This window comes from Hippoglossus hippoglossus, chromosome 17, assembly GCF_009819705.1.
Source record: "Hippoglossus hippoglossus isolate fHipHip1 chromosome 17, fHipHip1.pri, whole genome shotgun sequence".
In the NCBI taxonomy this organism is placed as follows: domain Eukaryota; kingdom Metazoa; phylum Chordata; class Actinopteri; order Pleuronectiformes; family Pleuronectidae; genus Hippoglossus; species Hippoglossus hippoglossus.
In genome coordinates this window covers 8,242,447-8,270,094 of record NC_047167.1, presented here as the reverse complement: position 1 = coordinate 8,270,094, position 27,648 = coordinate 8,242,447, and the positions used below count along the sequence as shown (strand labels likewise).

At 41.2% G+C, this 27,648-nt stretch overlaps 2 protein-coding genes across 2 annotated transcripts in view; one reads left to right on the top strand and one right to left on the bottom strand.

The window, feature by feature from the left end:
• The first annotated feature begins 5 nt into the window (after window positions 1-5).
• Window positions 6-18,321, top strand: scp2a (sterol carrier protein 2a). Its single transcript, XM_034613470.1, has 16 exons — window positions 6-145; window positions 1,241-1,298; window positions 1,408-1,479; window positions 1,833-1,964; window positions 2,189-2,253; window positions 3,370-3,496; window positions 3,626-3,689; window positions 4,077-4,163; window positions 4,324-4,474; window positions 4,706-4,853; window positions 5,540-5,647; window positions 10,738-10,891; window positions 11,769-11,865; window positions 14,097-14,226; window positions 16,442-16,521; window positions 17,659-18,321. The coding sequence occupies exons 1-16, from the start codon at window positions 92-94 to the stop codon at window positions 17,752-17,754; spliced, it is 1,623 nt and encodes a 540-aa protein (XP_034469361.1). The 5' UTR covers window positions 6-91; the 3' UTR covers window positions 17,755-18,321.
• Window positions 18,322-22,093: 3,772 nt separating this feature from the next.
• slc1a7a (solute carrier family 1 member 7a) overlaps window positions 22,094-27,648 on the bottom strand; it is a 31,632-nt gene continuing 26,077 nt past the window's right edge. Inside the window, exons 9-11 of the mRNA XM_034613469.1 lie at window positions 23,863-23,997; window positions 23,520-23,619; window positions 22,094-22,614 (exon numbers count right to left, since the gene is read on the bottom strand). Of these exons, the coding sequence (XP_034469360.1) occupies window positions 22,348-22,614; window positions 23,520-23,619; window positions 23,863-23,997 (502 nt within the window). The 3' untranslated portion in view covers window positions 22,094-22,347. The remainder of the gene's footprint in view (window positions 22,615-23,519; window positions 23,620-23,862; window positions 23,998-27,648) is intronic.

Here is a 27,648-nt window from a genome sequence, read left to right as displayed (position 1 = left end):
TTGCCGTGTGGTGCATTTAAGGACTGTCGTTCATCTCGCTGCCTGTACCTCCTGTCAGTGTGTGTGGACCTGCAGCTGAACACAAGCGAACATGGCACCTGGAAAGAAGAACAGAGTGTTTGTCATCGGTGTGGGTCTGACAAAGGTAAAGTACGAATACACACAACTTTACAACTATACACTATTCGACAGTGTAGGTATTTATATTCTTAGACTTGAAACTAGCTTAGCATGCTAACTTCACATAGCCTTGCGCAAAGAACGTGCAAGTTGCTGCACAGCCCGAGGTGTGTGTGTGTGTGTGTGTGTGCAGATCGTTTAGTCATGTTTAATCATGTTAATGTTTCAACGTGTGTCGTTGTTAGCATAGTTAGCATAGCTCGCATTAAGTAACATTAATGGTGTCTGGGTCTTTAGCTTTGACATGGTCGGTTTTCGTGAGTTATGCCGCTCGTCCCACTTGGCTCTCCTCCTCAGTCAGTCCATGGTTCACGGCCACAGAGCCGCAGCTCAAACTGGGCTAAGGGTCATGTCTCCATCAGGCTGCTGGACCCCTGTGCATCCACTTGTTTTCAAACGTTTCTCTCTCTTGAATTTATTTATTCTCGTTGTGGACAAACTGAGGTCATATCAGTTCAGTGCATTTCGTCGTTATTCATGTGCAACAACTTGTTCTGTGCAGTGTCCCCTCGGGACAGATCCGTAACTCTGTCTGGATTTGTGCACTTTATTTTAGTGCTGCTCATACTGTCTCTATTTCGAAACTTTTATATGTACACATTTTTAATATATAGTTTTATATTCTTATCCCATTTTATTTATTTTAAAGCTTCTATTTCACACTTTATCCTGAACTGTATTGCTTCAATTCAATATGCACATTTAATCTTGGTATTGGACTCAAAATCTGGTGACAGGGAATTCGCCGTAGCATCAGACGTTTCTGAAAGGTTATTATCGTATAATATCTGTTCTTAGTATGAATTTTGTTTTGCAACCAGCAAACAGTGTTCAAATGTATTGATCTATGCACCAGTGCATTTGTCAAGTTAAACGCTCCAGGGTCCTTTTAATGAAGCTCACTTCCGTAGAGGGATTCCACCCGAAGATTACATTGCATTTGACTTACAGAAGAGTTTAATGTTTGCTCATGTGAAAGATTTAACTCATTAACATGAGGGGAGATGTTTATAAATAGTATGGCACTAATCGGTCCGACTTTTCTTTAATGTTGCTGCAGTTTGAGAAGCCTGGGGCCCGAGAAAACTTTGACTACCCTGACATGGCCAAGGAAGCAGGTGCTTATCTTCACTGAATGTGGACTTTGTTCAGTCCTTCAAAAGATACCATATCTGATCATCTGAAGTGGATCTTGTTCTCTAACATGTTTTATAACTTCACCTTTAGGTCAAATGGCCTTAGCCGATGCAGGAATCCCATATTCTGCCATTGAGCAAGCCTGTGTAGGATACGTCTATGGTAAGTTCTTGTTGTCAAGTCTCCAATAAAATGTGATTGTTTTGTATACTTTTATTTACAGTTTACATGTTATTCACTGAGATCCTAAATACTTCCAACTTGATATTTATATGTAGCTTCGTATATACGTAAACAGTACTTTTTATAAAGTAAGAAACCAAGTGTTTTTGCTAATGAGGCAAAAAGGCTGTGTCTCTAAAGCTGATTTCAGATATACATGGAGAAACATGTGATAATACAGCAGTTTAAAGTCTGGAGAATTCACTGTGTTGATGATGTGTCTAATGCCTGACGGGCACAAAACCCAACAAAAAACATGAAGTAACATCTCATCGTGTATCTTACTCCGTCAGGGGACTCCACTTGTGGGCAGAGGGCCATTTATCACAGCCTGGGCCTGACGGGGATCCCCATCCTCAACGTCAACAATAACTGCTCCACAGGCTCCACTGCTATCTTCGCGGCACGGCAGGTGATCCAGGGAGGTGAGTGAAGAAGGAAGAATTTTTGAATCAATAATAAAAAGGAGGTTTACCAAAAGTCTATAAGTTGCTCCATAACAGATTTGTCACTGGATTCACAGTGGTTTCAACTGGTTTTCACAGTAGAAAGAAGTATTAGAATTTCCATAGAGACTTTTTTGTAGCGTAGTGTTTCACCTGTTCTGTAACAGATGTGGTAAAACCCATTCTTTCTTCTTCTTTTGCAGGTCTCGCTGACTGTGTGCTGGCTCTGGGGTTTGAGAAGATGGAAAGAGGCTCTTTGTCCTCAAAGGTATTTGTTATGGAAGTTTTCTGGAAAACGGGTGAAAGGAGAACTCAGGCAGCAGCTGATGTCTTATGCAGAAGAGTTTAATGTAGACTTGATGCATTAAGGAGACCAGAAGGTGGAACAATATACAAACGCTAACAGAGTAACTAGAGCAACTGTCACCAACAAGTCTGAAGATGTCTCCCACAGCATCCCAGTATATCTCCCTCTGCTTGCGTCACCCATTCCAACAGCACATCCATAAATGGCTAGAATTGCTGTCACTCTCTGTGTTACATGTAGGTGTTCACATCCTATTGGATAGTTAAGCCTAAAGTATGCATTCCTAAATCACATTGTGTTCTTACGTCTTGTCCCTGGTGAAATATGCAAAAGAGTTATTGGTGCCTCTCTGTCTGGAGCATCTGAGTTAGATATGAAAGTCCCTGATCGTAGACACTACAACGTACTGTTGGTTGGTACTTTATCTATAACCTGACATTTGGTACTGCTTGGAGAGAGAGAAGGGAGTATGTGTGGAATTAGACAGGCACTATTCTCCTATACAGATATGATATACACTATACATAAAATATAGTGGCATATACAGTAATGTGTGAGGATGGTCAAAAATTCCTCAACAGTATAGAAGGTGGTAGACAAAATTACTAGAGTACTTCACGTTATCTTGCAATTTACCAAATAGACGTTGTTATGGTTTCCACCGCCTGTTGTTTTGTTGTAGCGTGGCTGCTCTGGCTGAAAAGAAAGATGGTGCTTGGTTCCATACTTATCCTCTGCTCCTGTAAAATGGAGGGATACAGTGGAAGAGTGTTAGGACCAGGCATAAGTTAAAAAGCGAGTAAATGAAGTTGAATTAAATTATTTATATATCTATATTAAATTGAATATATATGTATAAACCTCTGCTGGTCTTCATTCGTTTTCATTTACTGCTTTTTGCTGGGGAGCAATGGAAGTAAAATGTTTGGCAGAGTAAAGACTTCTTTTAAAAATGAGAACGCTAACGGTCTGAGCCCTCTTGCAACATGAATGTCTTTCTCTTATATTTGCCTGTAAACAAAAAGATACAAATATAGAAACGTGAAAACGTATGTAAATAGAAATACCTGTTTCTAGTTTATGGACAGGACCAACCCCGTTGACAAGCACCTGGAGATAATGATCAACCGTTATGGGATGGTGGCAGCGCCAGTAGCACCACAGATGTTTGGCAACGCTGGCAGGGAGCACATGGAGAAATATGGTACAAACGATGTTTGTGTTAAACATCATAATTGCTTAAATGAGCTAAACTAAAGTTGTGGTTGTGTCTTGCATTGTTTTACAGTTGTAGTGTGTTCAATATGTCAATAATTGTGTCAATGTTTTAAAGGCACAAAACCAGAACACTTTGCTAAAATTGCCTGGAAGAACCACAAGCATTCCACCAAGAACCCGTAAGAAACTTTACAAATTTGGAAAAACATAATACTGCTTATAAATTTCTATTTCAGAATCAGAATCTGCTTTGTTGTCCAAGTATGTGCACAGATACAAGGAATTTTCACAGTTTTACATTGCTATTAGTGCACTTGCATAGAAAGAATGAATAAATAATTTAAAGAATGGTACAAAATACTTACATTTTATATTTAATTACATAATAAATACTGCATAAATAGGATGTAGGCATACATTTATGTTTATGATATTATTTACAGCATTTTGGATTCATATTAACAATAATGTACAGTGATATATGTATTGACAGTGATGGTGACATCATACATGTCAGAAACATGTTTTTTTCTTCAAGTGTGTATGTGTGTGCATTATTCCTGCAGGTATTCCCAGTTCCAGGAGGAATACAGTCTAGAGCAGGTGATAAACTCCAGGAAGGTGTTTGACTACCTCACCCTGCTTCAGTGTTGGTAAGAGTCCCACAGAGTTTGTGTTGAATAAAGAAAATGTCTAAACTGGGAATCAAGTGTAATGTAACTTTGCTTGGTTTCATTTGATCAAAATGCTGATTCTCATCTAAAAATCAGAATATTTGTTTCAATTCCTACATCGACCTCTTGCTCTTGTCAGCCCGACATCAGATGGAGCCGGAGCAGCAGTTTTAGCCAGCGAGGCGTTTGTCAGGGAACATCATCTGGAGAAGCAGGCAGTGGAGATCTTGGCCCAAGAGATGACGACTGACCTCTCCTCCACATTTGAGGAAAACAGCTGCATCAAGATGGTATGAAACCGGGAAGGGGTTCACTCGGAATTCATAGCACACATTCCTTTTATTTGTAATACTCCTCCCAGTATAAGTTAAGTTTTACAATAGAAACATTTTATTTTCTTTAAATTAAAATAATATCCTGTACAATCATGGGACATAGCGGGTGAAGTTATTATGATGGACTTGTTTCCTTGCATGAGTTCCTGAACATACTAAATTATTATTTATTTTGTTCCCATGCAGGTGGGGTACGACATGTCTCGGATGGCAGCTGAAAAATGTTACAAGGCCACGGGCCTGAAGCCCAGTGACGTTGATGTGGTCGAGCTTCACGACTGCTTCTCAGCCAATGAGCTCATCACCTACGAGGCCCTGGGTCTGTGTGCAGAAGGTACGACTGCCGCTTTTTAAATCCTCCGCAGTTTCTCGGGACGACATGTTTGTGTGAAGTACATCTCCTAGTGAGAGTTTCTGCGGACTTTCTCCGCCTGTCCCCCTAATATAAAGTCCGCAGAATTCGATGTGAGAACACAGCGAGCGAGGGGGGGGGGGGGGGGGGTTGATGATTCTTATAACATGCGTCTGTTGCATGTTATAAGCATCAAATGTCTGGACAATAGCGTGTTGAAAAACCAAACAACCAGACCTAGGGCCTGGTGTCACACTGATGGATGTGACCTAGTAATCCCACCGTTTTTTTAAAACCATCCAGACACTATCAGGACTGTTGTACATGTGAGAAGCATTAAAATATCTTTTCAAAATGATTCACCAAGTATCTGTATCGAGCCTGATCCCTACCACGGGCAGTAGAAGCCTTCATTCCCAACAGTGACATTGTTTGATCATCTTTATGAACACCACATATTATTAATGCTGACAGAGAGAGCTGGAGGCGACAGGAAGTCGGCTTCTACAAGTCGATAGCACGCTTACGTCCCCGACATATCTGGGATAAATACAGTAACATCAGTGTTTTTGAACTGCTCAGTTAACTTCATCGTAATGTTCAACTAGTGATAATCCATCACTCTGAATCTTTAAGCTGTGTTCTTTTGTTTTTCAAATTCTCTCCAGGTAAAGCCGGAGAGATGATTGACAGAGGGGACAACACGTATGGTGGCAAGTTTGTGGTCAACCCCAGTGGTGGACTCATCTCTAAAGGACATCCTCTGGGTGCCACAGGTATGTTGAGCCTCTGACTTTCTGACTCTTAATGAAAGCCACTTGTTGAATACTATGGGACGGAGGACATGTCATCGATACATAATCCAGTCCAATGCTAATTTGTAACTGGTTTGGAGCTACACACAGGGTTACAGCACAGTACATTAGATATAGGTTGCGATTCCTCACTCACTCCGCCCTACTCATTGTATTTGGTGTTCAATGTAGATGAATATACGCTTTCTGACACTACTCTGGTCATCTTCTATGCATCGGTAAGTATGTCATTGTTAGTGCCTATTTTCCCACATTAATAAATAAAAAAATACTTAGTGTCTGTTACAACTTTCAGTTCTTTCCAATCAAGGCTCTTCTCTTTGCTGCTGCCCTTCTATTGAGTCACATCCGTTTAGTTTTTTATTTCTTTTTATTCAGACATGACACAAGTTCTCTCTCTTCTAATCTGTTGGCCCCTTTTCTTTCATGCAGTGTGGCCACAATCCACAATGGTAGATATTGCTTGGTCAGTTGAACACTACTTTTCACAATGCATTGTGGGATACAAAGAGTCCACCATGGCGTATGAATATTTTCACCAAACATTCCGACAGCACTACAAAATGGTGACTGTATAATGAGCGGTGAGTGATTTCAGTCTCAGCCATAGTGTTTTCATCAGGGTTTCCACAAGGTCTTAAAAAGTTTTTAAAAAATCTCTTAAATGTAATAATAACTTGAAGCCTCAAAATGTCCTAAATACGTTAAAATATTACCTTGTACCTTTAATATGTCTGGGTAACTCTATCGCTGTCTGTTGTGGCGTATCGACAGTTATTCTCTACTCAGCTTCTTTACCTTATCTTCAATTATAGAGAAGTGTAAGTAATCCTTGGACACAGATCTTCCTTCGCATCTGTGGCACTCGACATAGCTCTTAAATTTCATTCATTATGCTCCTGAATTTAATTTGTTGAAAGCTGCAAATATGTCAATCGCCTTGTTTATTGTGAGAGGTGTTTGCCACGGCGACCACCAGGTGGCATGTGTCTCCTAGGGATGGCCGGCTGGGTTGTAACTGGATGAGTGCGACCCTGAGCCTGCATGTGAGGAAGGCAGCCGGCTGTGGCTTTGGCAGGCCTCCCCTGTAATCTCTCAACATATTAAACCATGGTATGGGGAGACTGAGCAAACAGAGGAGCCTGCTTACCCTGCCTCTGCTATAACGGCCGTCATCTTCCTCGCACACACACCTCTTGTGAGGGATACCATGATGAAACAATGGCAAACACCTCCTTTTGCTTCATTTGGATACAGATTTGTTCATTTTATTCGTTGTGGGTTTTTTTCTCTCTCTCCTCTTCTTTGCCGTTCTTCATTCACTCCTAAAAATCTCGACCCTCAATCCCTCCACCTCATTATTTTTGGCGGATTTTCCCAGAGCGCATCATCAATACTCCCTCTGTCTCCTGGGTCACACTGCGAGTGTGCAAGTGCCCCAGTCAGCTGAGCTCCGTCTGATCCTTGGTGTTGCTCGTAAAGCTCCTGCCTCTTCCCTCGGGAAGGCCATGAGCAGCGCTATCGACACCTCGTTGACTGACCTGTGCAGGGATCTCACCGGTGGGTTGCGTGAGCATCGTCAGGCGGGTTAGGTTTTTATGTTTTGACATGATATGCAGGGACCTTGAGGCACCGCTGACGTATTTGGTGAATTACAACATGACTTACCCTTGTGATCATCCCCTGTCACCATGAAAGAGCATGGGCAATGTGTTCTCCGTAGAGGAATTTACTAGAGGCCTTTTAGTGAAAGACACGTGTCCTTTTTAATTGTCTATAAATTATGTCTGAGGTGGTTTCGAGAGGTTCTTTTTTACTTTTGATTAATTGCCCGGTGAACTGGACAGTAAACCTTTCTGTTGGCATTTAGACTAAATTGCTCGTACATAAACAAAGTACGTGGAGAAGATTAGGAAGAGGGCCGCACAATGTGAAAGACCCACCATGATGAGTTCTTTACTGTTAAGTCCTTTAGCCTATTGGGATAATGGAGGAATGCATAAGCTCATTAAGCAGATGGGAAGAAATGCTTGGCTACAGCACTAATGCAGCAGCTGACCCCGGTGAGATTAGGGAGTGAGTTGTCAGATTAAGAGTCAACTTGTCACCCTGGAGGGTATTGTGTTTTACACTTGCTGAATGCTGCATTGCTTAACCTGGTCAGTCGGACATATTAAGGGATCAAAGCGATACTCAGCATTGACATATTCTTTAGAGATCATCTCAGTTTTATTAGACAGAAGATGTTTTACCTGCAACTCAAACCTGTGGGCCAGAAGTCTGTCTTTGTTTTCAACAGCCTCTTTGTAGATATTTTTCAAATAATCCTTTTGTCCAGGACGTAAAAAGGCAGAGGTAGTGACGCGTTACATTTACTCGAGTAGTTTTTCCAGTAAATTTTACTTCTGAGAGTTGATGTTTTGCAGAATAATTCTTACTCCTAACTAGTAACATTTATGATGGAATAAAATTACTTTTACTCAGTTACATTGAGCCACACACTTCTCGCTACATTTCCATGTCTATGATTTATATATTTTTTACACTCAGCTGAGCGGACACAGCGATTTCCCGACAGTGCCACCCAGCGGGCCCCGCTTGAGTGAGCGGAACAGCTGCTACGTGGATCTGCTGCGTGTCACGTTTGTCTGTTCACACGCAGCTTGTCTGCAGTGGTGCTGCAATGGAAGGGTCTGTGGTATGATCACCGTATTTCCTTGAATAAAGGAACAGCTATATACGCAACTATTTGCCAGGGAAGTACACTATGAAACGTGCATCTTCAGGTCCTGCGATAACACTAAAAATCTTGTTAAATCAAAATCTTGTTAAAACAACAGAAACGTTGGAGTGCTTTTGCTTTGAAAGGAGTAAAGGAAGTGTTGCAAATATTTATGTTTGTGACCTATTCAACAGATACAAATTAAAACTGTGGTAAAAGATCATTTTATTTTAATATCATTTATTATCTACTCTGCTGTGAAGAATTTCTTTGTTTAATTTATTGTAATATCATTTTTATTTTTGAATGTCCGTATCTTCCTATCTTGTTAATTAGGTGAACATTTTAAAGATGCGACTTGATGTTTGAAAGCAAACAGTGCTTAACACAACAGAATGTATTTTGATATTTGCCTAGTTTTGAATATTTCACTTTATTAATTACACTCAATGTGGACTTTACATTGTTATCACCTCTTAATATCCTGTTTGAATGCAATGCATTCTAATGAAGCTACTCACTACTTGAGTAATTCTTTATTAGATACTATTTTACTCTTACTCAAGTACCTATTTTTATGAGTACTTCTACTTGTGTTATTGTAATATATATCAGAATCAGAATCAGAATTATTTTTATTGCCAAGTATATTTACATATACAGGAAATTGCCTTGGTGTGGTTGGTGCCTTTGGACATAACAACAAATCGGACATAAAACAACAATATATACAGAAAAAACAATAGGCACGTGCGGTGCTAAGGTGCAGGTGCATATAAAGTAACAATACTTTTACTTGAGCACTGGTTCGGTTTACTCTACCCACCACTGTAAACAGGAAATCAGTCTCCTCAAGTTAGTGAAGGTCAAACCATTAAAAACCTTTTTGTATGAAGGCCACCTGACTAATAAGCGAGACCAGTTTGTTTTGACAACACATCTCCCTTTTTCAGGGTCAACAGTGTAATGGACTTGCATGTTTCAATCGCAGCCACATAGAGCTTCCTCATTGCACTCAGTGTTACTCTAAGATTGAACACGCTGTCACAGCACAGCACCGGAGGCTGTGGCTCAGGAGGTAAAGTAGGTCGTCTACTAATTAGCTGGTTGGTGGTTTGATCACGGACTCCTCCAAGAATGGTAATGATGGTATGTTTGAGTAGAGAAGTGCTATAAATATCCCCATAAAGATCCATGAATCTTTCCCTGGAAAATAAGTGAAAATGTAAAAAAGAATAAAATAAAATGCTTGAATTCGCAATGTACAGACATTCCTGGATTCATCCCTTTGTCTGGAGCCACACCAGAATTTGATAGCTTATTTCTTAGCCCATGCCCCCATCCTTCCTTTTGCGTTATCCATTTGACCAACAAACAATCTAACAGACAGGGGCCAACACATAACCTTCTTGACCGAGGTAATAAATAACAAAAATACATTTATTCATCAGTAGTATCTGGTTTGTGTTACTGATCACTTTTGAATCCTTTTTGTGTTGTTTTATGTTTTACATGGTGCATAACCCAAACCTTTGACATGCTGGGTTTAAATTCTTGAAAACTCAGCTCTGTGATTAAAATATTGCAAATTTCTAGTTTCCCTTACAAGCTTTTTCTCGAGCTTTAGACTTTATCCCACAGTCACGTCGCCTGTCCCGTTCCAAGCAACAAGCTAACAAGAACATTGTGGAACCTGCAGCAGCTAAAAATAGTCTCCAGGGATCTCATAACAGGATAAGAAGAATAGTGAGGATTGGACTTACATTTATTAGGCTGTCAGATCGGAAACTCCGCACGAATGCTGATGTCGCTCCGGATGTGCTGGGTGAGCAAATGAGCTGTGTGCTGAAAAGTTCTCCAAACCAGGATTGGAACCACAATGAGCGTCCCTTTTAAAATACAACCCTTACGCATGCATCTTACCTGCTGTTATACAAGTACTTTCCGGAGTGGTTTGCCCTTTTTAAAATATAGATCTTCTTTCCTGGAACTCTATTTCAAAGTCCGAATCAATTCACATAATTAACCGGGATCTAAAAAACAGCAGAGGCCAATGAAGAGAATACAAAAGAATGGAATAAAAAGCTTTATTGTTCAGGATACAATGAGATGAACGGTGCTCCTCAGGTTTAGTCAAATGCTGTACAGATTGTGGAAGCACTTTAATATACTTCAGTGAATAGCATGTGGCAGTGATGAGGCAGTTTGCAGCTTCATCAGCATTAAATGATGGTGTAGCTCCAGCTCCTCACACCACACCCCTCACGATGACTCACGACCCTCTCACCCTCACCCTCTGTCCTTCGCTCCCCCCCTCCTGCTCCCTCAGGTCTGGCCCAGTGCGCTGAGCTCTGCTGGCAGCTCCGAGGGCAGGCTGACGAGAGGCAGGTCCCCGGGGCCAAAGTGGCCCTGCAACACAACATTGGCTTAGGAGGAGCTGTCGTTGTTGCTCTCTACAGGATGGGCTTCCCACAGGAGGCCGGGTGAGCAAGATGCTTGTTTCCTCGTTCAGTTTGTGTAGCTTTATATTTATTAAGCAATCATCAAGTGTATATTTCTGTCATTATGTCCTCTGCTGTAGAAAATTTAGTTTTGATGTTATTTTTTTGTATTCTTTCTTTTTAAATCAATAATTTTGTGTTTCATATTTTTCAAAATTCAATATTTCATAAATTCAATTCATTCAGCGACTTATTTTTGAACATCAATATTGCGCCTTTTATTTTCTCAAACCAAGGTCCATTTTTCCAAGGTTTCACACAAACAAACAAACCGTACCTTCCTCAAATAAAACACTTCTTCAAATTCGTTGACGGTGTACCCAGCAATTTTGTATTTTTTTCTTTTTTAATAAAGTAAAAGAAGAACCAGATCATCATCACTCGATGTTGATTTTTATTTTTTTTATCCTTGTAACTACATCACGTCACACTCAATGTTTGCAAAAGTACCGATAGATAACACAAAACTATTGTGAGGTAGCACAGCATGTACAGCAGAAATTGTCGCAGTGAGCCGTCAAAATTCGTCTCTGAATGATTTGCAATGTGGTTCCATTTATTTGCCGTTGATGTGCAAAGGCCTTGAGAAACATGTGTGTCTTTTACTGCAACCTGTTTTCTTGTGTGTCCTGTATTGACCAACAGTTGCACAGTTTTCTTGATCTATTACAGTTTCCAGTTCTTCTCATTATTTGGCCATGTGTTGTAGACACTGCGCTTCGCTTCATCCCCTCTTTTTTCTTTTCTGTTTTTTTCTGAAATACTTCACAGCCTCACATGTAATTGAATCTTTATGAAACCTCAGTGAGCTGGAGGTTATTTTGTTCACAGTTTGTGTCTTTCTTTTTATTCCCCACAGGACCCACATTGGTGCGATGCCCACCAGCGCAGGCAGCGGTCTGGAGGGTTTTAAATCTTACCCTATCTTCAAAGAGATTGAGAAACATTTACATGAGGTATTACAGCATTCTCTCACGAATAAACATTACACTCACACTTACATGTAGCTGCTCTATTTGATCTCAAGTAAACTGCATCTAATTAAATGCCTCCGTATCATAGAGTTGGTTTGGCTCCCTTTTCTTCCTTTCAACGTACTTGGCAAATGGGACCATGACCATCAAAGAAAAGTAAAGGCTGCAAATCATAAATGAACCAGTGCAGTGGGCAGTTTATGGTCGTCAGTTGCTTTGTTCCACTAAAGCAACACACAATATATATATTTATATTATATATGAATACTTTGGCAGTACAGAAAGGAGTGACAGCTCTAAAATTGAAAGGCAAGACAAACACATGTTAGCTGTATGTAATTGGATGTTGTTTTTAGAGCCCATGTCAATATTGGTGACTAAAATCTTATTTTGATTTATACATAGATATATAATTTAACAAGCATTGAGGCTGTTCTCTTTTACAAGTATGGAACAGTTTTTCATTCAGGTCAACACGTTCATTTATGTTTGAACCTCTGACGGCACCGTTGGATGCGGTTGCCTCAGGCGCTGATTCCTCATCTCGTTCCCAAACCCTCAGGGTGCAGAGATGAGCAGCTGATGACACCTTGATGATGCGTGGGAATGGCTAGTTGTGAAGTCAGTTGCCGTAGGGCGACTGACTTCACTGCTGCACATGAGGGTTCACTCTCCCTGCATTTGTCAGCATGACAATAAGCACCAAATGTGGCGCTCACTGATGGATTGTTAGTGTTTGAGTTTGCTAGGTCTTTCCAAGTGTTGCTCACATTTCTCCAGAACAGATACTGTATAACTGCGTGGCTCTCCTTTTTTGACACGTTCTTTTCAGAATTTTACCACTGAAATGAGCTTTAAAAAAAAATCTGATTACAAAAGACATGTTTTTATAAGAATATAGCTGTAATATTACAAGAAAAATGTTTTACAAGAGTAATGTATTAATGTAGAGGATCAGTATGTCGTCTGCATTGAAATGAGGAATGTGCAGCCTCTTTGTAAGTTGTACTTTAGTTTATGTTTCACAAATGAGAAAATACTAAATTTTTTGGCACAACAGGAGCACATTATCATTAGTATCAGGACCCATTTCTGAAGAGAGAACCACGCAGACGTGGAGTGGTCGATTGTGAGGTCATCATCGGTTACATCTGATATTCAAAGAGCTTTCGTAGTTATTCAAGAAATTAAGACTTTGGAGCCTGAAGAAGTGGAACTCTGGCTGATTATTTCTTAAACTTTCCAACTTTATTGTTGTAATATTATGACATTATTCTCAAATTAAATTTTTTTTTCTTCAATATGGCCTTAATACTATGCCGTAAAAATATATGAGTGTGTTTCCCTGAACGTCCTCTGCACAAACATACCACAATGCAATATGAATATAGATCGTGTTGAGATGTCATCAAGTGAGCACTGTCGCCTCTCAGTGAAAAGGTTCTGGGTTCAAACCTGACGACCAACCTTTCTGTGTGGAGGTTGCATGTTCTTGCTGCGTCTGCGTGGGTTTTCTCAGTGTACTCGTTCCTCCTCCCACAGTCCAAAGACTTGCAGTTTAGCTCAATTGGAACTGAAAATTGCCCGTTAGTGTAAGTGATAATATTTGTCTCTGAGTGTTGACCCTGTGATGTGTTGGCGCCCTGTCCTCTGTGTTCCCCGCCTCTTACCCAATGGCAGCTGGTTGGCTCCAGCCCCCCCCCCCCCCGCCACCCTCAAAGGATAAGCAGTGTAAATAATGGATAGATGCCATCGGGTCAGCAACGTTGAGGTTCAGTTTACTTGCTCGTGGTGGTGAAATGTGGGTGGACAAAAGGCAAATAGCTGCATGGTTAGCCAGTCCATATATTTTAGAGTATAAACATTCCAACGCTGAAGCTTGCAGTATTCACAATGAAGGATACACAATATGCAATCAAAATGTCCTTGAATGAGATGTCACACACCTTCTGTCAAACAGCCTGAACAATGTAGAGACTCATTTCATTGTGGGTCAGGCGGTGTGAACCCTTATGATGTTTAAACTTTCCCTGTTTCAGTCACAGCAGCTCTTATATTTTGTTGTAGTTTACACTGTATATTAGCAGCAAAGAACCTTTTCACAGAGGTGATTCTTTTCAGAGACTTAAGACTTCACATGACAATGGATGTCTTGGTTACATCCAGCAATAATGTCACAATAATGATTTAATGGAACGTCTCGATCCCTGCAGGAAGGAGAGCAGCTTGTCAAGAAGGTCGGGGGAGTGTTTGCATTTAAAGTGAGGGACGGACCTGATGGGAAGGAGGCGACTTGGGTCGTGGATGTGAAAAGCGGCAAAGGTTCTGTCACCAATGACCCAGGTACGTGTCTGTATGGAGATGTGTGATTTCAGATTTTATTGTTGCGACAGCAGTGGGATTCAAAATATACATGTAAAAATGTGTTTCTTTATCCGTATTCCCCCACTTTTCTGTCTCTGGGGTGACGCATTCTGTTCCGTCACTTCACTGGAAGAGCAACGGGATTCTCAGTAATGCAGCTTTTTATACAGGCTGTGAAATCAATGTCAGTCCGACAGAAAGCTGTGAGACTCACTCGGCCCGTTTCCTCTCAGCAGCAGGATGAACAATGAAATCAGATTTAATTGTTATGGATTCAGATGCTAGAGATTTGCTTTGTCTGTCTGGTTTTGTATAAGACCGCTGTTAAACTAAGGGTATGTGAAACACTCTGTGAAGTCAAATTTTTAACAAAAACTTTTAAATGGCTTATTTGATGGATTTGATGATATTGCTGCTTTGCACATCAAAATATAGAACTTACTAAATTAAACTCACAATTCGGGGGAAATGGCAACACACACAAACACTGACAGTTCCTAAAACCACATATTTACCTCCTGTTTTCATTTTGTTTGTCTGTCCGTTAGTTAGCAGGATTACATAAAAACTACTGGACAGATTACCATGAAACCTGGTGGACAGATGTGGTATGTGTCAGGAAGGAAACCATTATATTTTGGTTAAGTGGGTTAATTGAGAGTTTCCCACAGGATTCATTCGATCTATGGCGGTGGTGGGGGGGGGGGGTGCACGTGCACAAACGTCACTCTCCCATGCAACAGATTCCGAGTGATGGACTAAAGAGTGAAAGACAAGTTCTTGCATGAGAGAGAGAGAACTGCATTACATGCAACTGCTCTGTACAACTCCAGCTATGAAGTCTGACTGTCTGAATGGTCTGTAAAAACCTTATGGACGGTAGCGTGAGCTCATTGCAAATAGCCTTGCTTGGACCTATGCAATGGATCTAAAAAAATGATTCTTTTCATTTGTGCTGATATACTAGATTTATTTACTGCAGACATGTGACGTCTACGATTAATAATAATCATAGCAGTAATAATAATTAATGTATGTGTATCGCACCTTTGAAAACAGGTCTATAAGCCTTATCACCCCAGGCAGGTCATTCCCAAGCTGAGGGGTCGTATATACAGTTCACATACTGTATTCTGTACATTAATGCAACATATTACATAAGGACTGTGAAATGAGCAATTCATAACATACACATTTCTACAGAAAACACATGTGAATGTTTTAAGGGACCTGGGGGGGGGGCAATATCAAACCAAACTCAACCCCTTATTCTAGTATTCAGCCCAAAATCTGAGGCTACATCCATGCTACTATGTTTTAGTTTGAAACAAAACTAAAAGGATTTTCCGTATCAATTTAAATCCCCATTCATTCTAACACACCTAGGCCAGCGAAGGCCATGGTGTGTCCCAAAAGACCCAATCAGCGGTTGGGAGTTTCTACATCATCGTTTCCAAAAAATCTCAGTTTCAAACTAACATTTGATCAGCAGGGTTTCTAAACTTCTCCATTTTAGCTCCTCTATAACTCCAGAGTAGTGTGGATGCCCGACGTATCCGTAGCAGAGTTGCTACATTTTCAAATGAAAACATAGTGGTACGGATGTAGCCTAAAATGACGTTTTTGGCAGAAAGCTAGTGGCATTGGGCTTCGTTAGGGGGTTTCCTGCCATGATGTCATTGCAGTCTACTCTACGTAACCGGTCATGGAATTTAAGGGGGTTCTCAAGAAATTGTCATCGGCTGTATTCAGGGGGCAGCCTGCTTCGCTCTCCTTGTTGCGACGCTCTTGGTTACCTCACTTTATCTTAAGCTTTATTAATGTTCAAAACCTTGTATATGTGGTTAATGGGCTGCATTCACGGCCCCTCAAAGCGTCATTCACAGCAGCTGACCTTTAGACTTCAGAATACATGAAAACATTAGTCATAAAGCTTTCTGAACGGTTGCCTCAGTCAACGAGTGCATTTGACTTACAACATAGAACATGTTTTTGCACTAATGGAAAGCGTCATCAAAATGCCAAGTGTACTCTTCAAGTACTTTCGACATGGTTTTGTCTCATTTGAGGAAGGGGAGGACACGTTTTTATGTGTGTTGCAGTGACACTAAATACGAATTGATTCAGTTCTGATATATTGTGGTAATTATCCGGAACAAATAAGTTCATGCTTCTTTTTTTGTTGTTGTCTTAGATAAAAAGGCCGACTGCTCCTTGTCCATGTGTGACAAGGATCTTCCGGATTTGATGACAGGAAGGCTGAACCCACAAAGTGTATGTATCCGTATAATTAAGAAACTATGCATTTGTTTTTCAATCAACGATTTCTATCTACCTAAGACTTCCAGAAATGTCTGTATGTGGAACGAATATCTCAGGAACTGTTCATCTCATCAGCTTCCCACATGTGTATTGTTAAGGACCCAAGGATGTACAGTGTTAGGTACAGTATTAATTCACTTTGAATAAACAGGTGAACAGCTCTTTGTGCAGCAGTGGGGATGCAGCTTCAGGGTTCTGAGTCTTGCAGTCGTTTCTTACTCGCTGCGGCTCAATTACCGTAGGTCACTTTTACAGTTTGAGAAAGAAAACTGCAGCCAGGATTACCACAGGCCAATCAAACCATTCCAAACACGTAGGTTTAGAACGGCCACTGCTGTAGTATTGTTAAATGTATAAAATTTCTTAAATTTCTTATGAAAAATAATATTCTATTTCAATGACATTAGATTAAATACAGTTCAGGTCACTTTCACACCTGTAATATGGTTCGTTTGACCGAGATAATGAGAAATAAATGAAGAAATGCTGTTTTTAAAACAGTAAAGTGTCACTGATTGGGCAGTGTTTGCAATTGTCATGCCACATTTTCAGTTCTTCATGGATTTACATTGGGAAATCAAATTCTCATTATTGTAAGTCATGCCTCACGTTATGTCTTTTTTTATCTACTGGTGTTGTCAAGCATATAAGCATTATTAGTAGAGACTGCAAAAATAATAGGATTCTTTACATTCACAAAATGTACATGTTACCATGGTTACAAAATGATCTTGTATAAATATAAGCTACACTGTACACAAACTGCAGTTTGTGAGGCTGCTTTAAAACAGTTCACGATCAGCAGATGCATTTGAGTTTATCTTTTTCAATTTCTGCAATTCATCTTGCATTTCTCAAACTAAATCACATCCTGTGATTGGTTTGTTTTGCTTCCCTTTGCAATTACATCTCTTGACCAGAGGCCTGTGGCCTGTACTATGAAGCGAGTTCAACATACCCAGGATTTCTTTCCGATATCTGGGTGAACTTAACCTAACAACCGCAGTCAGGCTTGTTTTTTTGTGACAATATTTAAGTATTCCACCTATTCAGTCTTGTATGAAATCTTTTTCCTTCCTGTCTCCTCAGGCGTTCTTTGAAGGGAAGCTGAAGATCACTGGAAACATGGGGATGGCTCTGAAGCTGCAGAGCCTGCAGATTAAGCCAGGCCAGGCCAAACTGTGAGAGCTTGTAAACCTCTGAGTAAAAGCTCAAATGCACATGAATTCTTGATTTCTCCTTCTGAGACTGTAATTTTGCTGCTAAACAACCTCACATAACACACTCATCATGTGCCTAAATTGGCTTAAGTGTTCTTTTTGTCATTTAAGTTCCGACTCCAGCTTCTACTTTGACATCCTTGCATACTGCGTCGAGAATGAATGAATGAATGAATGAATAACTAATATAATCATTGTTGCATCTAGGCCCATCACCTTTAAATCTGATATGAACATATTGACTCTGCAGGAGCTGCTTGTTTATATGAAACATCATTGACAATTTAGAAAATGATTTTAGCTTCACTGTTTGTCAGAATGTGCCTCTGCCTTCTGTGTATAAAATCGAACCTGTGGTTTAAAGGCATTTTTGACTCTATTTTCATAGATTTTCTATAGAATATATAAATCAATGAAATATGTCTGTATATAGATACTTACAATTCCTTGAAAATAACATCTTCTGGTATGTTTGTCCCTTTTAAAGTCGGCCTTGTCAATAATATAAATAATTAAATCAATTTTCACTATCTTTGTGTTCATTCATTATTAACATAAGGCCAAATGTTTAAATAAATGTTTCTAATGGTGTGATATTCAGATTTTCTCATTTTAGTGTAATACTAAAATGGTTGAGCCAATAATCTATTTCACTGGGATGCACTTTTTGTTGGTATACATGGTTTAAGTAGCCTAATAAAAATTAGAACTTGTTTGTAAGCACTTGCGATGGGGGCAACATGTCACCGCTATAATTTGAACAGCTGTTGTGTCTGAGCAAAGAGCAGCGACCAGAACACTGCAACAAAACAACAATCACACAGTGGGTCAGTTATTATCATCGCTCCCTGCTGTCTGATTTATTTATGTATTATTTCCTCATGGAGAATGAGGAGGTCAGAGCCGTGATGCTGAATGTCAACGACTCTGCAATAAATCCTTTCCATTTGAGTGTCAGGGGGCTTTTCCTTTTTACAATTGTCTGTGAGAGGGAGGTTTTAAATGCAGGAGCTGGGAATCAAACCCACGACCTGCTGATTATTGGAGGGCCCGACTCCAGCTACTGATCTATAGCCGCCCACAGCTAACCTAAAAGAACCAACATTGTTGTCCTGCTGATTGAACATTTTAGAGACTCAAACAGTTTAAGTTTGGTTGGACTAAAGCCATCATAGTTTATTTTCAATGAATGTCAGCTAAAGCCTTGCTGCACATACCAGCATCATAAAAATGTTTCAAAATGTTCATCATCCATATTCAGTATCAGGCCTGTAGCTACAGCTCAGTTTCCCCTGGTCAGGCGAAGGGATTTCAGTTTTCCATTTTTTCTCCCTCTGAGTCCCACTTGCCTCCTTCTCCATTTTCCCTCCATTTGTCCGTTTATTTTTTCGACTGGATCCCCAGACCTCCCTCCCTTTAGCGCCCCCCCCACCCCCACCACCCCCCCCCACACTGCCCACCTTCTGCCAGAACCAGCCTGCCTCGCTAATTGCATCTCTTTCAACCCCCTCCACCCCCACCTCTCCCATCCTCTCCCTCTGCCAGGTGGCCGGCCCGAGCCAAATGGAAAATTATCCAGCGGCTGCACGGGCCGCACGGCCGCCTGCCCCTTCTCGCTGACCATTTGCAGTGGGCTAATGGGTCTTTAGGAGATACACAGTAGCAGGCGCAGTGGGAAGGGTGGGATGAGGGGAGGTGGAGCGGTGGTGTTAGCTGAGGATTTTCAGGCTTCATTCGCCTCAAGTCAACTTAAGAAGCTCAGCCGGCGCTCGAATAAGAAACCTCGGCTCAAAGTCACAGAAGTTTATATTTAAATATGCGAAACTCTGTTTGAATGAGACCCATCAGTTCGGCACAGGCCCGTCTCTGACACTGACTCGGGGAATCAGTTTTCAAAATTCATCATCTGGAAGTTAGAAGTGACTGCAGCTCTGAAGTCTGGCGTCTTTCATACAGGCATTAATTCAGTAAACAAGTCAGCGTGCAGAGCTGGATTCTAACAGCTGAACCCACTGGAGACGTGAAGTTGAATTTAAATTCTGACACATTGACACATTCTCGCTTTGACCTTGACACCATAGACTTGAGACAGCAAGTATCCCTTTCACAACTGAAGTATTCGTGTGTGTGTGTGTGTGTGTGTGTGTGTGTGTGTGTGTGTGTGTGTGTGTGTGTGTGTGTGTGTGTGTGTGTGTGTGTGTGTGAGAGACTAAATGCCTCTGGTGTTTGGAGCTCAGTAAACACACAGGTTGTGGGAATTTAACTTCATACATAAATTATATAGTTTTTGTACGTCCATGCATTTATTAATGCTGCTCCATGAAGAGAGACTTCGGGTTGAAGTGGAAACGAGCTTCATTTCTTGCTCTACATGTCTGCAAGGATGTAAAAGATGTTCTATTTACGTTAATTAACTCCACCAAGGTAGTTATGTTTTCATCTGCGTTTGTGTGTTTGTGGGCAGGATTGTGCAAAAACAACTCAACTGACTTAACTGATTTCCATGAAACTTGTTGTTAGGGTGCAGTATGATTCAGGGACGTTTTTCCTTTTCACCTTCTTTAACATTGCAAGATTTTTCAAGTGACACTCTAGTTTCCTAGAGTTGAGTTTCGGCCAAGGCGCAGTTTTTGAGAAGGCCGAATATTGCGTTTGCTTTGTTTGCTCTGTAGTGCTTGAATAATCCAAAGGGCAAAGGTGACAACATAACCTCCATGACGAAGGTAATCACCTTTCTCCTGCTCCACTCGAGGTTTCTTCCTTCTTTCTCCGTCATTGAGGGCTTGTTTATTGTTGCAGCTGTTAGGATTTTCTCTGTAACGACGTGAGGTCTCCACCTCCCTCTGCAAAGGGCCTCAAGGTCATAGAAGCTGTGATTTGACGCGATACAAATAAAACTGAATCGAACGGCATAAAAAGAGTTCACGTGGATCCCACTCCTCCGCCAAACACTATTCACTTAGTGATTCAAATCCTATTTTGTCAACATTTTTCCCTTTATGGACTTTATAGCGGACAGACTGTACCATGTGTCCATTATTGAATAAGACATGTACAGTATGTAGTGTTGACCTTCAAGTGAGTACATACAGTAAATCAGAGCTTTTGCTGCAGATCCGGATCGGGGGGGGGGATTTTGATATTGTGAGATAGGATGTTTTGCCATAATTCATAATAATAATTAATGAATCTTGATTAAAAAGCATCTGAAATGATAAGGGGACTGATATTTATGACAGTTTGCAATTTGGTGCAGATCCAAATAACTCAACATCTGGATCTAGTGAATTTAAATGTGGTTTCATAAGGAGACTGTTGGGCCTTGGCCAATCTAGTTATTCATTTTACTCCCCAAAATTGCTTTGCATTGCACCCAAATCTCAGTACCATTTAAAAAAAATAATAATAATAATACGCCAAACAGTATACTACTCGTATATTTTTGATATATTTTTCAATCTCTCAATGTTTTCTTTTTTTACAGAGCTGGTACACTTTTATAAATGTTGGACTACAGTGAAACGTTTCTTTATACAAATACAGAATGGCAGCTTTTGAAACATACTGACATGGTAGTAAAATCTACAGTACATCTTTTTTTTTTTTAACTTTTGAAATACACACATGTACAGCATTATTATCACATACATATGGACAGAGTTCAGAGTGCGAGCTGTTATTGTCGTGTTGCGTTTGTCTCACCTGCCCCTGGCGTGTGTCGGGTTAACGCCCTGGTCCCACGTGCTTCTCCTTTGGTCGTTTAAGGCAAAGAGGGAATACAACGGGGTGCAAAGACAACTTGACAGGACTTCAACACGAGGACAAACACTCGTCTTCATTTTCATTGTGATCTCGGTCGTCGCTTCCGCCTCGCTGTGTGGCGATTGTCGTACAGTACTGCAGGTTCGAGGCGGAGTGCCCACTCGGACTCGGGACAACAAGGCAGTGAAGACAAGTGTAAGGAAAGGTGTTGCTGAGAAAATTCCCATTTTTTTTTCCTTGCCCAAAATTCTGAGAAATTTGTTTCTTAAATGTGAAACTATTGCATAGGTGCGTTCAAATGAATGGGTTCTTGTTACAGTTCAATTATCTTGCTTGGTCCCATTTTGTCTTTCTGCTGTGCGCTTTATTGAGTTAGTGAATCAACTGGAAAAACATACCAAGCATTTCGATTTAAGAAAACACAATAAAAACCCAATGAAATGCTAAAGGAGAGATTTTATCTGTCATGAGTTATTGTGTTCTCCTTCTTCACTTCCCTGCGAGAGAGACTCACAGATCTGGGAGTGAAACGGTTTGTCAGCCACAGCACGCTCTCACTGCTGCTGTACAATAATACATCTGATAAATATGTACACTCACAAACATACACAATCAAATGTGGGTCATCATTTAGGTTATGTAGAAAAAAAACGTCTTTTCTTGGCCGCTGTCCTTCTTTCTCAGAAGAGAGAAGCGTGTGAACTTCAGTCACCTCAGTTCCTGGATCTGTTCTTCCTCTCCTGCTGGTCCTGCAGCTGCCGATGTGCCAGTGGCTGTCGGGAGGGCGGCTGCTTTTTTATACATTAGTCTCCAGGCCGTTCATGTCAATTGAACAGTGTTCCTTGTCCCTGTGCTCTCTCTTTCGATGAGAGGAGTGGCCGTGCTTCTTCTTCTCTGCCGGCCGAACGCCCTCCTCCAGCTGCATCAGGCGAGCCACGTCCGGGGCGTGGTGGTCGTGCCTGCTGCCCGGCGGGGGCGGCTGGTAGCAGCCGTTCTTCTGGTTCTGGTAGGTCATCATCTGCTGGATGCTGATCATGGGTTTGGTCTCGCAGATCAGAGGCACCTGGAGGATGAGATGAGGAAGAGGAAGAGGATGCTCTTAATTACCTACACCGAGGAGGTTATGTTTTTTTGTTTGTTTGTTTGCAAGATTACACAAAAACAACAGAACTGACTTCAACAAAACAAAACAAAATTTTTCCCCATTTTCTTTAACATTGTGAGATCAGGCGTTTTTCAAGCTTTTCCTTCATTTCCCAGGGAATCATTTATGGATCTTTATGAAAACAATCAGGCATGTTTAGGAGACTGATTTCTATAAGTGTGTGCAATTTGGTGCAGATAAGGCTGAATTTAAAGGGACTGTTGGGTCTCGGCTGAGGTATGTGCTCCACTAAGTGCCATTCTTGTTAAGGTCGTTTTTCCCACCTGAAAGTCCAAACCACGGTTCATGTCTTTGTTACATTTGATACAGTTACTTTTTCTTTCATATTTCAATTTACGGAGCGCACGAAAGACTTTAGCATGACATACGTACGTCGTGTCTGACGTCAGCGTGTAGCAGTCTTTCCAAATTAATGAACCTTTTAATTTAGTAATTTTTGTTGTTTACAAATTTTTTGTCCAAGGTTGAATAACATCTCTCTTGGCTCCATCCACTATTCAAACTAACTCTTGGCCAAAAATTAATTAAAAGTATATCCTGAAATGCCAAACCTCTTCCACCACCTAAAACCCAATTGACCTTCTACACACATGCAAAAGATTTAACTATATATTTTATATAAACTCTATATTACACCCACACACCACTTCTCTATCTCTTTTTCAAAGAGGAAACAGTACAGCTTGTTCTTTGCACAGGTCGAGACAACCTGGATGGTCAATGAGGACATTGTGAATTATAAAATGATGTGTGCAGAGTGCGGACTCCTGCAGAGTCCATTCATTTGACCATGGTGCTCTCACCTGCTCCCCCTCTTTGACAAAATCCTTTCTGCAGATATGAGCCATGATGCCCGTGGCCAGGGCGTCACCCATCACGTTGACCATGGTCCTGAATCGATCCCTACATGATAAAACCAAAACCATGTTGTCAATGAAGGTTTCATTCAGGTTTATGCAACATAGAAGCTTACAGTAAAATATTCCAGATGCATGAAGTAATGTGCCTGGTCTGTGTGTATTTCAATAATTCAAGTGTTGCCTTCTAGTAAGTAGCATAAACATTAGGACACGTAGCATTTCATTTCCCAAACATGGTGACGTTAACTGTGTGCTATTCTCTGTGAAAAGACAAACCCTTACTTACAAGGCCCAGTCAACAGCAATGATGAGAGTAATGTCATCAGTGGGCAGACCCACGGAGGTCAGCACGATCACCATGGTTACGAGTCCTGCCTGTGGGATTCCTGCTGCACCGATACTGGCTGCAGTGGCAGTGATGCTGGGAGAACAGACAGAAGAGCAGAGTGTTTTTATTTTTATAATCTACAGGAAGAGATTCTCGAGAAGGTTTTTTTTTTTTTTGGTTCTCACGGAAGTTGTGAGGGAAAGTACGGAATAGTTTGTGAGGGGTAGAATTACATGACTGAAATAGGTAAACTTGGATTACAGCCCTGTGTTTTTTTGCCTGTGCAGTTTCTACATACATTCTTTTCCAGACTCATATGTGACCACTGGTCATAATTTGAAGAAATTACCCAAGGGCAAAGATATAATGGGCCATATATAAAGAGACCAAAAACAAGTTTTGTGAGGCCACAGTGATCTTGAGCTTTGTCAACCAAGATCTATTAATTCATCTTTGAGTCTAATTGAAAGTTTGTGCCAAATTTGATAGAATTCCCTGAAAGTCTTCCTGAAATATTCAAAAATATTGAAGAAATTCCCTTGAGGCTTTGAAATATGTTCACAAGACGTACGGACATAGGGTCCATGGACAGAAAAGGCAACCCAAAAAAGATAAGACCTCCGGCCACTAACTGTTGCTGGCACAGGGGCATACAAAATAAAGTGAGTACACAGACACTGGTAAGTAATTATCTCCACCGAAGAGGTTCTTCTTCTGCCCCTGTCTGTCTGTAATTTGGTTGATTTGTAAAAAAACTTCTCTGCAGAAAAAATTTAGACATATTTAGGAAACTGATATCTGTGAGTGTGTGCAATTTAGTGAGGCTTCATTGAATTCAATGGAATAATTGGGCCTTTGAGGAGCTCTACTGAGTTCCATTCTAGTTATTAAAGTAATCAAACTCACTCAAGTACAGTTTTGAGCTATACTTGAACACTTCAATTTAAAGCTACTATATACTACTCTAGTATTTACCTCACAAAATATACAATTACATTTCACAATAAATGATTGTGAAAGCCCAATGCACAGTGTCTTCACACAGAATTCATGTATATCACTGGAAGAGTGTGAAGACAAACTGCCTTGATGCCGTGATAGTGGTGACTATTTGAGTTCAAGATCAGTATGACAGGAAGTGTTGAAGTAATCTGCTGCACGTAGGTGGTCATTGACCTTTCTCTAACGGGCTCCACTGACAGCCTGTCAAGCGTTCTACAACTGCACATGTCACACAGATCAGAACAACGCGGCTGGAAAGCAGTAGCTCAGCGAGTGAAGCTTACAGCTGCAGGGGTTTTATTGCAACACCCACCATCAGTTTGCTCAGAGATCTAGGAATCCACAGACAAGCCCTGCGCCAGACCATAAAAGAAACGGCATGGGCCGCACAACGCTGCAGCCAATGGCTCTGGATCATGAGGAAAGATCCCAACTCTGCCCCAAGATGTTAGGGACATGCAGCCAGGTCTGATCAGCCTGTGATGGACCTGCCTTAGCAGAGGATGTCCTTTTGTGATTTAAAATACAGAAACACCTGTTGATGCTAACAGCTGGAGATATGTTCCTAACATCCGCCGGTGGTTGCTCACATCTGCGAACATCTACTGGGGGTTGGCATCCTCACTAGTGTCCGGAAGACCTGGATACCATCTTGTCCTATGTTCTAAAACTAATGTAACTTGTTGCTCCTAACATAGTTGGCAAACATTCCCCTTCTCGCTCAGTGAGAAGCCAGTTGGCTGGGAGTGCTCACGTTTGCTACGTTGTGTCAGGCCTTGTGTTTGAGCAGGCAATGTGCGCAAATACAGGCGCAGGGGTCCATATTCACGTTCATCACAACATGCATGATTTGCTGGAAGGACGTCATGTGAGAAGAGATGCGTATGCATGCATTATTCATCATACATCGTACAAATAAAATAATTATCGTGCATCTGGAAACACTGTCATGTGATGCCATGTGTATGTTTTCTTGGTTCACTTCCCTTCCCTGTTTCGACCCCTGTCTCATTGCTGTAACTTCACTTCTTGTGTTTCCCGCCCTTGTGGTTGTCTGCGCCTGTCCTCATGTGTCTCACCTGTGTTCAACTATCTCTGCCTCCCTTTATGTCTCTGGCTGTGTCCGAAATCCCTCACTACAATCCACTTTACAGTGAGTTCGCCATTTTGTAGTGTTGTGTTTTCCCTTTGTCAGTTTGTCTGTTCTGCTTCTTGGGATGTCTCCAGTTCTGTTCATGTACATATCTTTACATGAACAGAGTTGGGAGTTTTCAGCCACCAGCGTCCTTCTACGATGTTGCCTGCCTTGTTTCTTTGGTTATTAACTCACTTAGCCCTGCTTCCGACCTACATCTGCATTCGGGTCCAGCCTATCATGAACATAACACACAGCCCCACAGACACTATTTCAGCATGTGGATAAATCCAAAGCTTGCCAGGCCTTCTGTGACTAGTGACACTAGCTTTGACAGACTGTTCGGGGATGGGTTGGTCAGGGGGCAATTGCAGAAAAAAATAGCTTGATATAAACTATGTTGTTGTTGTCGGCTGCTCCCATGAGGGGAAGATCACCATCTGCACATTTGTTTGGCATAGTTATTTTTTTACTCTGGATGCCATTTCTGATCGACCTAGCATTGGAGGAACCAATAAGGACTGAGCTGCCAACCGCCAGGGAATATAGCCAACTTGCCCAACACATTCCCCCCACCGATGAAATTGATATAATTATTACTCAGGTTTTTATTGGCCAAAGTACAGTTTCCTTGTGGCCATGCAACAAATATTTCCGAGGCCTCATACAAGTCCTCAGTCTCAAGGGTGCTGAGGCCGGGAGCCTCTAGCTTGTAGGAATGGCGGATGAGGAGGGAAGTTGGGTTTGGGTTGAGCATGCAGATGGAGCAGCTTCCTGGTCAGCAGCCAAACAGCACGGGAACAGGATCCAGAGAGGGAAAAATTATTATAATTCTGGCGTGACAAGGGAGATGAGTAATGCAGGTCATATGGGTCTTACAGCCAAGGGATTATGAGGGAATGGGCACAGACCGCAGCCATGAGGAGAGGTCTGCTTAATGTTATCACAGTAGGAAATGTCATCAAATTAGAGGAGGAACAGGACTTTTTTTCTGGGTGGACTTGTTTACCTGGGGCTGAAAGTCGTAGGGTAGTGGTATTGGCCGGAGGGGGTCTGTTGGGTGTTTGTGTTTGTCTCTCAGTCTGTCTGTCTCCCTGGGGCTTCCAGACTGATTTAGCAGAAATCAGATCAGACTAAGGAGCTCATATGAGGCGTAATCTGTGTGACATTTACATATATGTGTATCGAGTAAATCCCATAATATTTTTTTTATTACTCAGAATTAAACCAAATGTGTGACGTTAGATAATTCATATGTTGCACTCAAATCACCGCAAGTGTGCCCGCACCATTTGACCCAAATGAAGTTTGCTTGTGTCGTCACACTTTAGGAGGGGTGGTCCTTATATGCAACAATTGCTACTCAGATAAAAACCCGACCCAGCTGTATATCTAGTCATTTCAAAAGGAAAAGTTTGAAATATGAGGAAATGCATTTATTCACGTTCTTCCCGAGAGTTAGATGAGCAAATTACCCACTGCCACTCTCATGGCTGTGTGTTAACGTGAAGCCTGTTAACTGATCCTATCTTAGCATAGCATAAATACTAGAAACAGGAGGAAACAGAGGAAGGACTGTGCCTTGGTTTTTCAAAAGGTAAATCCAC

Excerpts from the sequence above, each read along its gene's own strand:
- scp2a (XM_034613470.1), top strand. The coding sequence starts at position 92 with ATGGCACCTGGAAAGAAGAACAGAGTGTTTGTCATCGGTGTGGGTCTG. Across the intron at positions 146-1,240 it reads TCGGTGTGGGTCTGACAAAG|TTTGAGAAGCCTGGGGCCCG; the intron begins GTAAAGTACGAA and ends ATGTTGCTGCAG. Across the intron at positions 3,690-4,076 it reads AAGCATTCCACCAAGAACCC|GTATTCCCAGTTCCAGGAGG; the intron begins GTAAGAAACTTT and ends TTATTCCTGCAG.